At 38.4% G+C, this 14,659-nt stretch overlaps 1 protein-coding gene across 1 annotated transcript; it reads right to left on the bottom strand.

Moving 5' to 3' along the window:
- Positions 1–2,576: 2,576 nt before the first annotated feature.
- Positions 2,577–3,083, bottom strand: LOC140949436 (uncharacterized). The gene has a single exon (XM_073398597.1). It carries the CDS (start codon positions 3,081–3,083, stop codon positions 2,577–2,579), a length of 507 nt encoding a protein of 168 aa, XP_073254698.1.
- Positions 3,084–14,659: the final 11,576 nt, after the last annotated feature.

The following is a 14,659-nucleotide window of genomic DNA, read 5'->3' as shown; positions in this document are numbered from 1 at the left end:
AGAGTTTTTGGAAAAAGAAAATTTGGGCAAAGCCACTTTTTAAAGACGTTTTCATGATTATTTTATTTTATTAATTCGAAGAGATAAGTATTTTCTATCAAACCTGACGTCGGCGTAATAATCCAGTTACGTTCACACGAGACAGTGGTTGCCTAGCACGTGATAAGTTTCTGGTTATAAGAGAAGGGTATCATGGTATCATATTCTGAGTTTTTTTTTATTGTTGGGCACTGTACTGAACTGCACTAGCTGGAATGGGCTATTTCCGGTCGTGAATTGATTAGAATAACCTGCATAACGTTCTAGAATCACCTCCGCTCGTAGAACAGTTTATGGAAGATAGCTTCAGTAATGGGTCTGAAAGTGAAGAAGTGGCTGACTAATTCTCAGTTTGAATTACGAGAAGAATGGCAAATGGTTTACCGCGCCCCCCACCCCGGGCAAAAAATTACCCTTACGCCTATGCATGAAGCTTATGACTAGTCAGTCACTTCCCACTTCCCTTATGACTAGTCAGTCACAAGTATTGATTTGGTTGGGCTAGCCCACAGGAAACATTCTCTGACTTTGCACTGCTTTCTGACATGAAAGTCTAATCAAAGTGACGAAATCTCCCCTCCCTACACAAAACAAGTCAGCCACCCCCCCACGGATAGGTCTGGCCCTGGGCTCTCTGCTGACACCTAGCAAGACGGCAAGCCCCCTGGTTTTCTTTCCGGCTACACTGGCTTGAACACGAGCGATGCCCTGGTATATCCTTGTATATATTTCTGCGTGATTTTGGTAAAAGGGGCCCGCTAAGTTTTCGCTTGAACACGGGCATCGCCCGTGTTCTTTCTTGATCAGTCCATATATATACTTTAGCTGAAAGCTTGAAACTCATACCACAATTACGAGCTCGAGTGGGAAAATTTCCGTCATTTAAGTGTAAGATATGTAAACCCTCCCCAGTCCCAATGTCGTCAACAGAAGCGCGTACTTTCGTAGGAACTCAGATCCCACGACAGCCACTCTTTATTATTATTATTATTATTATTATTATTATTATTATTACAAGTGAAACCGGCAAAAGTAAATTATAATTAATTTACACTATATTAAGCTTCGAGTTTAAACCTTAAAATAATTTGATCAAAAAGGGTTAGCTTTTTCGTCTTTCTTCGGTGCCGCATATTTATAGGACGAAGTCACGGTTCGTGGTTGTCCGCTAATAGTGAAAAGTGATTCCGTTTGCTTTTATAGAAATGGATGGATGAAAGTTGATCGCTCTTTTTGATATAAAAATCATGTCCAGTGACAAACAAATCATGTCAAAGATAAAGTAAAATCAACTATTACAGCTGCTTCTTTAGTCACGGCACAAGCCGATCGATAAAATGTATTTACAAACCGTAATGAGGGGACACAAATTGCCCGAACTGTAAGTATCCAGGGCTGAGTTGTTCAAGGCTGGGTTAAGATAACCCAGGGTTAGTGCGAGATTTCAATTCAGATTTGAAAGCTTAATAAAGCATTTCAGTTTTAATTCTTTTTGTCTACAAGATGATGATTGAAAGCTCTAAAAATAAACCAGAAAATTATCCTAGAAAATGCTTCAGAACACAAGAAAAAGAAACCCTGGTTAAATTTAACCCCGGGTTAAGCACTAACCGGCCGTCGAACAACTGGGCCCTGGAGAGTTCCATACAATTTACTGTAACGTCGTTACAGTAAATTGTATGGGACTTTTGGAGCACCTCAGGCCGTATCCGAGCGAGGCGGGATGAATTTATTCTTCGAGAAACTCATAAACATTAAAGTAATACTTTTTCTAATACATGTACTAGTAAAATTTCCTGAAATAAGTCATTTCTTTTAACCTACATGTCAGCTCTCTTGGCCCTCATGTAAATGCAACGTCACGCAAAAGCTTAGAAATTCAAGCGTACTCTATCACAAAACCAAGAACCCTTTTGAAGCGAAACTTTGTGTGAAAATTAGTTTTCAGCTGCTCTAATGCATCGTGAAAGTAAAATCTCGGAAGGATCGATAGCTTTTTAGTTTGAATTTTAGTGACGTCAAGTGAAAACCAACAATTATAATTATTAATATGCGCATGTCTTACACCTATAGGTGGCCTTATTCCCCAAAGCATCAAGCTATCTCCCTTAGCCTTAGGTTTCTAGGGACCTTCTTAGGATCTTGGCTGTTCCTAAGAAACAAGCTTTCTGGAGCAATGCAATGATCCCAGGTGTTCCCAACTCGCTGACCCACATCCTTAGGTGTTTACTCACAGCCCCAAGAGCTCCAATCACAATAAGGATGACAGACACACTTCAGCAGTTCCAGATCATTTGTACTTCCACTTTTAAGTCCTGATAGTGGTCGATCTTCGTCATGTCTCTTTCTACTACCCGTGTATTATAAGAGCAATCTACATTGACAATGAAGTACGCCCCCCTCCTTTTCCAGCACTACAATATTATTATTATGTCCATTCCTTGTAGACTCGGGCAGGATGTTCGGCCTGGTTTATAGTCCTTAGAAGCGGGTTACAACAAATCACCACGGGTCTTAGGTCTCTCTTTTCCTTCTTCTTACAGGGACAGTACTTTCCTTAGTAACTTTGCTGTCCCCAACAATGCTGTTTTCTGGAGAACTCCCTCGTTCACGCCGATTCGCTTTGTGTACTCCTTAAAGATGACTGATACGGCTCCTAGGGCCCCAGTAACAACAAGCACTACGATGAATTTTCGCATGCGCCAGACTTTTAAAATTTCATCTTTCAGTAATTGGTATTTTTGTATCTTCTCAAGTTCCTTACCTTTCACCCTGTCATCACCCAGGATGGCAACATCAATTATGACAACCTCTCTCTCCTTCTTATCAGTAAAGACAATGTCTGGTCTTGTTGCCTCAATTTTCCGATCACACTGGACTGTGAAATCCCACAGTATCTTGAAGTTTTCACTTTCCACCACTCCCTCCGGCTTCTCTTCATACCAGCTATTAGCTCTTTCCAATCCACATTTAACACAAAGTTGCCAGTGGATATACCGTGCCGCGTTATCATGCTTTCCTTTGTATTCTATAATGATTAACATTATTATTACTGTTACTATTATTATTATTAGTAGTAGTGTTGAAGAACCTTACTGGGGGTACTAGCAGGTTCTAACAACAAACACACGAGTTCTTGTTCAATCGACTCTCTTTAATTCTTGAATCAGGTGACACGAAGTTATCACAACTCTTATGTTACAATTCTCTCTACAAGATCAGTGTTACACGCATTTTTATATCAGCCAGGAAACCAGCTGCTTAGCGCAACGCGAATGCTGACGTAAGTCTAATCCGATTGGTTGAAACAGTTTCATTAGCATGAAACCTTCGAGGTAATTGCTTTGTCGAAATGACTCTTCAACCGAAGTTTTCACTGCTAAGCTTAAGTCAACTGGCCAATATAAAACTAGGAAAACAATATAAAAACTACAAGGTATATACCAGTAAACAGACTTTTCATACAACAGACGGGAAGGTACTAAAATTACAGCTTGAAATTCTAAGGTTGTTGTCAATTTTCAGAAGGTGTTAAGCTTCTTCATCGAAGTTGATTGGCTACAACTTTTCCATAATTTAACCACGAACGTGATCGCAAACTTAAAGGACAAATTAAAAATACAGTTCAAAGTACAAGGCGGAATTTAAAACAATAGTTGTTTGATTACAAAAACACCTATAAAATCACTAAGCTTAATTAAAGTTATCCACTGCCAAGATTTCGGTTAAAAACTCGAGGAAACACGCTTAACTCTTAAAAACAAGGAGGGTAGTCATTTCCTGGTAAATATCGAAGGAAGACCAGACTAAGGTCAAAAATGTTAACCTAGACGAAATACTTAATATAAACAAAGCTTTGTCATCTGCCAAAGGCTCTAATTAAACATATCTCGTGAACAGAAGTGTTACCGCGGAGATGTACCAAATTGGTACATCTCCTTTGTACCGAATTCATGTCAGGAGAAACTTTCTATCCAACATCAATTGACTTAGAAAAACCAATACTACTAGTAGTGAAGTAGCTTACTCAAACCAATCAACAAGAACGCTTACAACAACTCCACTATAAACATATATTATAACAATTGTCACAGGTGGCTAACGTAACTCTTCAATCGACATTTTCCTTCAACAAGACCAAGGAGAATGAATCAACAGAAATCATTTTCTCATTTCGGGAGAGGATGTCGTTTGATCAGTGCTGATGCGCAGGAGTTAACACCAAGTAAAATGAGTCAAATTGTTTTTTATGATATTTTTCCTTAACCTATAAATATTTCCCGAAACGAATGAATTTTGCAATAAATCCCAAACACCGAATAAAATTCCTTTAATAATGTTAAGTCAAAAACGTGCGCACTGCGAACATTTTCCATCGCTTCCATTTTTATTGTTTAACAGTAGTAGTAGTATTAGTCTCATTTTTTTTAATTTAGAATTTTGTTTTGCTTAATAGTTTTTTTTTTGTGTTTTCAACCTTTTTGTGTTTTTTTTGCTACTAATAGTTTGACACTCAGTCTATTCTATGACGATCACATTTTTCAAGTATTCTTGGATCCGCGCCTTCTTTAAATCGTCAATATTAAAGAGCTGCATAGTCATAGCCGCAAGCATATAGGAGGGTTAGATCGATGGCTTCATATAAATTAGCCTAAATAAAAGACCTTTAATGTTGTTTTTGGACAAGAGGCTGCTGGAAGTGCGGTACAGGCGCGAGGATTCCAAGTCCACGCTTTTTCCTTTCACTTTCGCTCTTGACTGATAATCAGAGCCCATATTTCAAAATTAACCAAGTAAAATATACGTTCTTTTGAAGATGTGGTCGTGCATTTCTAACGTTTAATATCCAAGAATTCGGTTCTGTACTTGCTATAACTAAGGTTAGTCAAAGTTCCCACAACTTTAAAAAAAAGAACCAATATGTACTTAAATACTTTGTCGAGTGGCTTCGGCAGCAAATGCTTCTTGTTTGTTTGTTTGTTTTTTTTTAACGTATTTTCTTTTTACTTTTTCAGTTGTTATTTCATCTAAGGCAACGCCATCAATATCAACAAGTGAGTGTTTGAAAGCTTTGGCTCCTGAGTGGTTTCCATTTTTTGTTGTCGTTGTCGTTGTTGTTTTGTTTTGTTTTGTTTCCTTTATTTCGTTTATTTTATTCTATTATTTATATATCCGTGTGGATTTCACACAAGGTGCCTGTACTGAGTCTCTAGACAGCCAATTCCAAGGAGCTACTACTCACTCTCCCCACCCATGAAGCCATGGGCTTACGAGCCGGGGGGCCGAGGGGGGCTGCAGCCCACCGAAATTTTTTTTTTGAAAAAAAGACGTTTTCATGATTATTTTATTATTATTTTGAAGAGATAAGTATTTTCAAGAGAGGATAAAGGGGACATAGAAGGCATCCCCCATACATATCCTATTCCATAGGTAATTCGTCTCGAGTTATTTTTAAGACTACAGATCCCAAGGGGGATTAGACAACAGCTAATCACAAAGCGCGAATGTGCTCCACGTGGATGACCCACGCTCAGACCACGCGTCCTTCGCGGATTGACGCTGAAAAAAATGGCAGAAGACTCGGAGAGCGATATTGCTATTCGTTTTGTCGACGAAACCGACTAAAGAGAGATTTCTACTAAAGCGGTGTCAGCGAAATGGAAATTAAAAAAGAATCGCCTTTCCTCTCTTGTATAGAGCTAACAGTACGGCAGGGAAATCCTTAACACGCTGAATATTCTCTCAGGATCATTAATAATTTACAGTTTGAAGAGAGCAATATCTGGTTTGATATTTATTCTTTTATTAGTCTTTTATTATTCAACAAAAATAACATGCCCATTTGGCGTCCTACTTGCTTTATTGTACAAACGACCGGTTTCAATAGGGATCTCTTTTCTAGAGATCCAACGTTTATAACAAGCAGATCTTCGTCCACGGTTTTTGCAGTTAATTTAATCCGGTTTCAATAGGCCGGCGAAATTTCTCATTTTATTAAAGCACTGAGGTTACGACAACTTCGAGTTAAACTGATTTCACGGGTTGTCAAGGAGTCCAGCGATTCCCTTTTCCTAGGTGAGCGCCGACTCATTTCGCTTTAATATTCAGAAATGCTCTCGATCTCTTTACGCTTTCATTGCCTTTCGCCCGACATGTTTTGCACGGCGTTTAATCATGCGAAACCTCCACGAAACATCCATGCAGCTCGCGAGGTAACTTTATCCCGATTCTAAAAATAGCTCGAGACGAATTACCTATGGAATAGGGTGTGTATGGGGGATATCTTTTCTGTCCCCTTTATTCTCTCTTGGTATTTTCTATTAAACCTGACGTCGGCGTAATAATCCAGTTACGTTCACACGAGACAGTGGTTGCCTAGCACGTGATAAGTTTCTGGTTATAAGAGAAGGGTATCATGGAATCATATTCTGATTTTTTTTTTTGTTGGGCACTGTACTGCACTGCACTAGCTGGAATGGGCTATTTCCAGTCGTGAATTGATAAGAATAACCTGCATAACGTTCTAGAATCACCTCCGCTCGTAGAACAGTTTATGGAAGATAGCTTCAGTAATGGGTCTGAAAGTGAAGAAGTGGCTGACTAATTCTCAGTTTGAATTACGAGAAGAATGGCATATGGTTTACCGCCCCCCCCGGCAAAAAATTACCCTTACGCCTATGCATGAAGCTTATGACTAGTCAGTCACTTCCCACTTCCCCTATGACTAGTCAGTCACAGTATTGATTTGGCTGGGCTAGCCCACAGGAAAAATTATCCGACTTTGCACCGCTTTCTGACATGAAAGTCTAATCAAAGTGACGAAATCTCCCCTCCCTCCACAAAACAAGTCAGCCACCCTCCCACGGATAGGTCTGGCCCTGGGCTCTCTGCTGACACCTAGCAAGACGGCAAGCGCCCTGGCCCGGGTTGCTCGAAGCATGGTTAGTGCTAACCTGCTAACCAGCGTTAAATACCATGGAAACCTGTACATTTTGATACCTCTTAACCAACGGTTAGCGCTAACCAGGCTTCGAGCAACCGGCCCCTGGTTTTCTTTCCGGCTACACTGGCTTGAATACGAGCGATGCCCTTGTATATATTTCTGTGTGATTTTGCTAAAAGGGGCCCGCTAAGTTTTCGGTTGAACAAGGGCATCGCCGTGTTCTTTCTTGATCCATATATGTATTTTTGCTGAAAGCTTGCGATTCACGCTATCCCGGATAACAGTCACATTTTAAAGTATTGTTGGATCTGCGCCTTGTCACAATTGTAAATATTTTGGAGTCTCATGATCACAGCTGCAAACATATAAGAGGATAACTCGGAGGGCCTCATAGTGAGAGTAACTTAACGAGTAACTTGAATACAAAAGCGAAATCAGCGAGGTTTTCATGTTCCTGCACAGGACGAAATTTCAAGAATCCGTAAATGGAAACGTAACGTAAACACGTTAAACCGTTGCGGAAACATGACGGCAATCACATGTTTCCGTTAGCGGATACATTACGTTTACCTGTGTTTCCGTCGCTGCGGTTCCGGCGGAATCGTACCACGTTACCATCTATATGGTAACAAAAACCTATTCTCTCGACATTTTTATTGCAAAAAATAATACCAAAGCAATCTTTCCAAGTACTTTCTTTATTCTCCTTGCTTCCTAAATTGACAATCAGGTCTTCTTATAGTGTGTATTCATTACATCGGTTAAGTTAAATTACATTTTGAGTGTGAGTGCCTATTCATACTATCAATGAACAAGAATAGTAAGAGGCTTCCTTTAAGAAATCCACTAGAAATTTTCTGTAACACAACGTAATGTTTTTTTCTTGTAAAGAAAATGTCAAATCTGTTAACAAATTAATATCCTTTATAGCAGATAGTGATAAACACTTTCATGCGCAGCTTACGGCTAGAGATTGTTTTGGTTGTCTGTAATATTTCAACAAAGTGGAATATGATTTGTCGGGTGAATGTACATTGTAGTCCTGAGTAGGACCGTTGTTGAAAGCGACTAACGTTTTGACAACATGGTGATCATCATTTTCATGGGCATTGTCAAAACATCAGTTCCCGTCAACAGTCCCACTAAGTACTATACTAACCTGCATGATCATATACCACTTATTACTTATATGACCATTCTGCTTGAGGATAATATTATATGGTGTCATGAAATATTCTTACTCTTCTGGCATGGTGGTCTAAACTACACAATTTTCTATGACCAGTGCAAAGATTCAAAGGCAAAAAAAATAGATCTACAAACAAAGTATGGCCACAGTTTTACATAATACAAGTCTGCTAAAACCGTTTGTGTTTCATGTATACGTTATAGGTCACTTCTATGCTGAAGTCATTACTTAGTGTCTTTACCCAATACACAAAATGCTCGACTTATAGAGTTACAGTATGAAGAAGATACATGCATCAAGCCAATTTCATCAGGAAGCACAAACCATAATAATTCTTGGTCATTTATGCAGTCATAGCATTATTTTAAGGTTGAAAAAGTTGGCCAAGTTTCAATCCATGATCATCTTTGTCATACATACTAGCAAGAAGTGATGGGAAACAGTCCCAATGCCTCAATTAAGTATTAAATAACAAAAGTGGACCATAATTTTTGGCACTTAATTTATGCCAAGACACATTTAAGCCTCTCAAAGAACAAAATATAGCATAACCTAGCCCTTTTAAAGCAATATAAAATGCCTTTCTGGAAAAGATGTCCACAAAGTTCTAATAATTATTATTGTTATAAATGATTATGCATTATTGACCAACATTCGGTCAAGATGGCTGGGTATTGGCCAAGCTCTATTTTGTGAGGCTTATACCCAGCTGTCTTCACTAAACAAACTTGATTGGTTTGCTCACTTGAGTAGCCTATTAGAACACACGATTTGCTTCATCTTGCCGGCTCATGGATTCAACCATAAAATTGTAATAAATAATTATGCTTTATTGACCGGGTGTGAGGTTAAGATGGCTGGATATTTGCATCTTTATTGACCCTGCCTTCCTCTTACAAGGCTGTGCTCTAAGAAAAATTGAAGGCAGCCCAGCACTCTGAACTTGTGAAATCTAGTGTGCCCAGCAAATGATTTCTATGAAAAAGCAAAGATTTTCTAGTTGCCCGAGAACAAAAGTTACAGATGTAGGCACCACGGGCCACAAAGCACAGCCTGGTCTTGGTCAATAAAAATGCAAAAAATGAATGAGGCCAATATTCAGCCATCTTGAACGAACAAGCTTGGTCAATAAATGAATTATTACATGGCCAAGAAGAGAACTTTTACTTGTGGGACCAACGCGGGAAATCCAAAGTGGGCAAAATGGGCTCATCTTGCCCGCTTGAGTAGCCAATTAGAATGCAAGGTTTGCTTCATCTTGCCCACTCGAGGCAGCAGTTGGACATTTTTTGTCTTTAGTATGGAAGTAGTATTTCAAGATTAACATTTTCAGAACTTGACTAAGCATAAAGCACAGTAACTTCAAGACTGAAATTAAGTTCCTTGATGCAGCCTGCTTGCTTTGAGAGAACAACATCACATACCAACATCACATACCAAGGTGATCTGCCTGTTGTATGAAAAACAAAACAAAGAGCTATTTAAGTAAAACACAGAGGCTATTCCCCAGGCTATCGGTGGGGGGGGACCTTTCAGCAGTAAGGTTACTTCACTAATGTAGATATTCTCATAAGAATAAAACATACTAAATGAGTAATATACATATAATTTACTGCCCGCCTACTTCGACAACTCAGCCGTCTACATGCACTTCAAAACTTTCTGACAACCCTGATTAATCACATTACATTAACATACAGTTGTGTTTCATACTAATAGCTAGTACACTATGTTGCCCGCAACCTTCAGCATTAAGACAGTGGACCAGGGGTTACATGTAAATGTAGACAGAGGCTGTCTATGATTCCCAGTGTCAGTGACAAAAAGCCTATTTTTCAAGGGCACAACCTCCCCCAGGTTGCACATTATCATCTACACGTACAGGGTCAATACCAGGGGAGGCAGGGGAAAGTAACATGGTCTGGGAGCAAGAAATGATGTTCTCACAACTTGTAAAGCGATCACCCTGGTGGGCACCAGATAATTTACTGCAGTAAATGTATACTTCTGGTGTACAATGTATTACACAAAACAAAATTCCTATCAAACTCCCCCGAACAAAACAGTTTGGCCATAAAACAATATCAAACCAGTTTTTTTGAGAGTTTTTTGCCGGAACAAAATTGAAACAAACCAAATTATATTGGAAAAAAAATCAAATGTGAAAACTGAGTCAACTCAACAAGCCAGGGAAATCTGACAAGTGCTGGATTCAGAATATGCTACAATTGAGGCCAATTAAGGAGTGAAGATTGAGTAATAATTGAGACGATTCTCAAGATGATTTCAACTTGCAGATTTAAAGACTTTTTCCTTGGTAAACAAAATGAATGTATTGACATTTTCACAGAAAATGTTTATTTTAGAATTTAACTCTGAAATGGAAATAATAAAAGAAGCAGGACCTTGCATCGCCTTAAATGCTTTCACACTAGATCAATAACCAACACACTTGCCATCAACTGTTTGGAACTGAAACATTTTATTTTGTTCCATTCAAGTATTCCTTATACGAGTTCCACTTTGTTCGATAACCCAACTCAACGTTTGACTGACTTCAAAAATCAAATGGTCTATTCAATTTTTTTTTGTGAGTAGGTTTTGTTGAATGGCTGAGCTACATCAAACTCTTTCATTTGAAAGAGTTTGATCTAGTTGAAAGCCAAACATTCAGTGTGATATGCTGGATATACATGTACATGTATTTCCTAAAGTAAATATTCTAGCAGTGAGAGGTGAACCGACAGGGAAAATAAATCAATAATTGACAAAAATTTTTTCACATGTTGTAATTGTTTCTTGGTATTGAAGTTGCAAGGGAAACTAAAAAACAATTGACAGTCACTACAACCATGTAATGTCTTAACTGACAACAATGTACGCTGAACTATGAGTGTGGATATCAGATTACTGTAGTTATGATGCTGATAAAAAACACTGGAAAAAGTGTCAAATGTAGTCAAACAAAGTCTACTATTCTATAGAGCTTATAAATATGAGCTTATAATTCTAAATAAACAAATTCACTTCTCAACATTTCACTCTGTTTATTACAGTCAGTTCAACAACTTAAATTCAAAGTTTAAAATCCAACAAACCTAGTAAACAAAGCAAAACTATTCCTGAAAGCTCAGTTCCTTGAATTATAATATTGAAATCACTTTAAAGTGCCTGTTTCACAGTTGTGTAGTAAACTGTTGTTCACTTTGTCTATATTGCCAATGATGTGTCCTTATGCCGTAATATGTTGTCTGAAAAGCAGCATTATATCAATACACTTGTGAATAACCAAACTATAATAAATTTCCCTTTTTCAGTTTTTATCTCACAACCATCAATCTTTGGTTATTCAAAGAATGATCAGTAAACAAATCTGCTGGTTGCTTTGCAAGTTGTGGGAACATTGTTTGGATTTCAAGAGAACATAATTATTTAAGGAGTACCCCCCTCCCCCCTGGTCAATATGATGCTTGCATACAACTGCAGGGTAATACAGGATAAATAAAAGTGGTTTTACTAGTTTAACTCCACTGCTGGTTTTGCTGTCCACTGAAATGAAGACTTAAAGGGGCTGTGTCACAATATTCAGTATTGTCTGGATCACTCTTTTACAGTCGATTTCAAACTATTTACCACGCCACGTTGTAAAGTTCGTTGGGAAATTGGGTACTACATTATGAAGTAGCCAATTACATGGCAAGTTAGGGAATCAAATTGCGAACTTCAAGACATAGTTGTCAACTTTGGTGTGACTGAACTTCACAAGTTTGCTCAAAAGTAACTTCACTTCCCAGTTGTTTTAATCACTGAGCTCTCGTCAAAGAAGTGCCTATTCCTGGGATCACAGTTACTGAAAAAAAAATACTTTCTTCAACTTTTTCTTGAGCATTCTCAGTCAAGCATTGTTATATTCTTATTATAAGCTCTCTTTTGGAACTATTTGTCAACTTTTTGCACGAGTAACCGAGATCATGTGTCAATACATGACTCAATGAACCTTTGTTGCTCAACAACCTGATTTTCAATTAAATGTTTTTGTATTTCCATAGCATACATACTTGGACTTCGCTGTTTACCCAACTCTGTGTAGGGGCTTCCGAGACATATGAACCGATCAACAATATCTTTTTCCGTCTTTCTCAGTAAATTAAACCTGTGCACTATTTGGAATGGTTTTGAATCCCAGTGATTTTGTTACCTCTGCGTCTTGCATCACTCACACATAAAATTCCCCAAAGACGCAAAAAAATTCATGGCATGCATCCTGTAGGATACAAAGGATGATCGATCGATTTGAAGATTTTTTGGTAGAATATCCTGTTTGTGTGATTTCTGTAGCTGTTGTTTAAAGATGTATATTTATTTTAGTCTTTTTGTGCTTTAAATATATAGAAGGACTATATTTTGATTTCAGTAAACTGTAATAAGAGTTTTGGTGTCTGTCTCCAGATTAACTGTCTGGTTAAAAGGCCCATACCAAGCATTTTCAATTAAGGACTCCCTGTTTTTTGAACTGGGACTCACTGGTTATGAACAGGGACTCGTGCCTATTCACAAGATGAGTCCCAGGACTCACCATATACTATTTGTAACAAAATCACTGGAACCCTCTGACCATTTTTCTACAATCATTTCACAGGCCTCACAGCGCAGCACCTTGCCCTGTTTAGTAAAATGATTCAGGTTCATTATGTTGCAGTTTCCTGCTTGGGAAATTACTGTACTTATCAATCACAGCTTTGTGTCAACAAATATGTCTCCCAAGCATTATATCAAATGCTACAGACCACTAAAATGAAATATGGAAAACTGTTAAGCTTACCTCGTCTTACTATCTGTAATCCCCGTGACAATCCTCCGCCTTGGATAGCCTTAGCACGGTAAAACACTCCAACTTTCAAATTATGCTTGCTCATCACGAGGTTTTTGTCTCACATTCTGCTCAACTGTGTCAGAAGAGTCGCTTTACGAGGGAAGCGATCGATTACTGAAGGCCGGTGGGTCGACAAATATACATAACAACCCTTAGATGTCTTGTAGTGCCATTAGAAAGCAAAAATATACCGATTCCACGCTCCTAGAACCTACAGAAGCTGGCAAATTTGAAGTCGTTGCAATCACTTTCAAAATGGACGCCAAAAAGAATGACCGCAATGAGCATGAGCACAAGAAAAGTCCGCTGACCAGCACTCCGCTCTCTTCTAGGCCCCATTCCCTCTTATTTTCTCTCTTGTATTCTCCGTCTAAGAGTATTTTATTTTACGCCAGTACTGATTGACATCAATCTGGCAAATATCGAAAGCTGTTGGTAATCTCTGCGATTTTTATCATTTAGAATCGAAAGCAATGCCAACCTAGCACGCTTCACAGTCTTTGCATCAATGCAACGCGCGCGAGTAATGCATGAGAACCGTTTATAGCCCGATCTCAAGAGTAAATTTACCTTTATTCACCTTGATTGTACGCAAAGGCAAATTTTCTGAAACATTGATCATGCGATCTTGGACATGGGTTAAAAAAAAGAAAAAAATTCGTCACCTGAAACGTAACGGAAACAAGAAAGAACGGAAATGTGATAACAGAAATGTGGCGGAAACATGATCGTTCGTTTCCGTCGCGGAAACATGACGGAAACGCGTCCCGTACATGGAAAACTAGATCACCATGTTTCCGCAGGGCGGAAACGTGACGGATATAAGCAACTTCCCGTTTCCGTCAAGTTTACAAAATACGGAAACACGTTATTTCGTCCTGTGCTGGGTTTCTCCTTAATCTTTCTCCCCTTGACTGGTCGTTGTAAATAGCATTTTATAGTTAGCTTTCTTATGAATAAAAGATTATCATTATTATTATTATTAGCATTATCATTATTATTACTATTATTTTATTTTATTTCTTTAATCATATGTCTGTTTGTTAATTCGTTCTTGATTTCTCTAGTTTTGCCCCAGAGAAACTTTCAAAAAAAGAACTCATATATAAGTTCGCCCCCTACTCTTCTGAATAGAAATCAACATTATGGCTTAGTTGGTGTTTTTCTCTTTTTAATTTCAACTAGTGCCAGTCTGGGAAAAATTTAAAAACAAGTTGGCAACGTCAACGCCGTCACCCCGCCCAGGCAAATGTCCAACGTTCGAGGCTCCAGAATGCCCAGAAGACGCAGAAAACTTTTGTTCTTCTGACAATAGTTGCCCCACAAATCTTAAGTGTTGCTTCACAGGATGTGAATTGGACTGCGTTGGTAAGATAGACCTCAACCATATTGCATGCGAGTTAAGTTCGCTTTTATCATTTTAGCTCTCCCGATTTTATTCCATGATCCGATCGTAATAAGAAAGTGACGGGATTATCCCTTTTCGAGGAGAATTGTATTAATTTATCTAATCGTAATTGGCTTCTTAGAAAATTTTCACATCATCAAAAGCAGATTTGTTGGACTCATTCTAAGGCTATTTGTTTCTTAACTAAACTGAGAGTCACACCTGCAA

Source organism: Porites lutea, chromosome 10 (assembly GCF_958299795.1).
Source record: "Porites lutea chromosome 10, jaPorLute2.1, whole genome shotgun sequence".
In the NCBI taxonomy this organism is placed as follows: Eukaryota; Metazoa; Cnidaria; class Anthozoa; order Scleractinia; family Poritidae; genus Porites; species Porites lutea.
The sequence above is the reverse complement of the archived record's forward strand: the minus strand, read 5'-3'. Positions and strand labels throughout refer to the sequence as shown.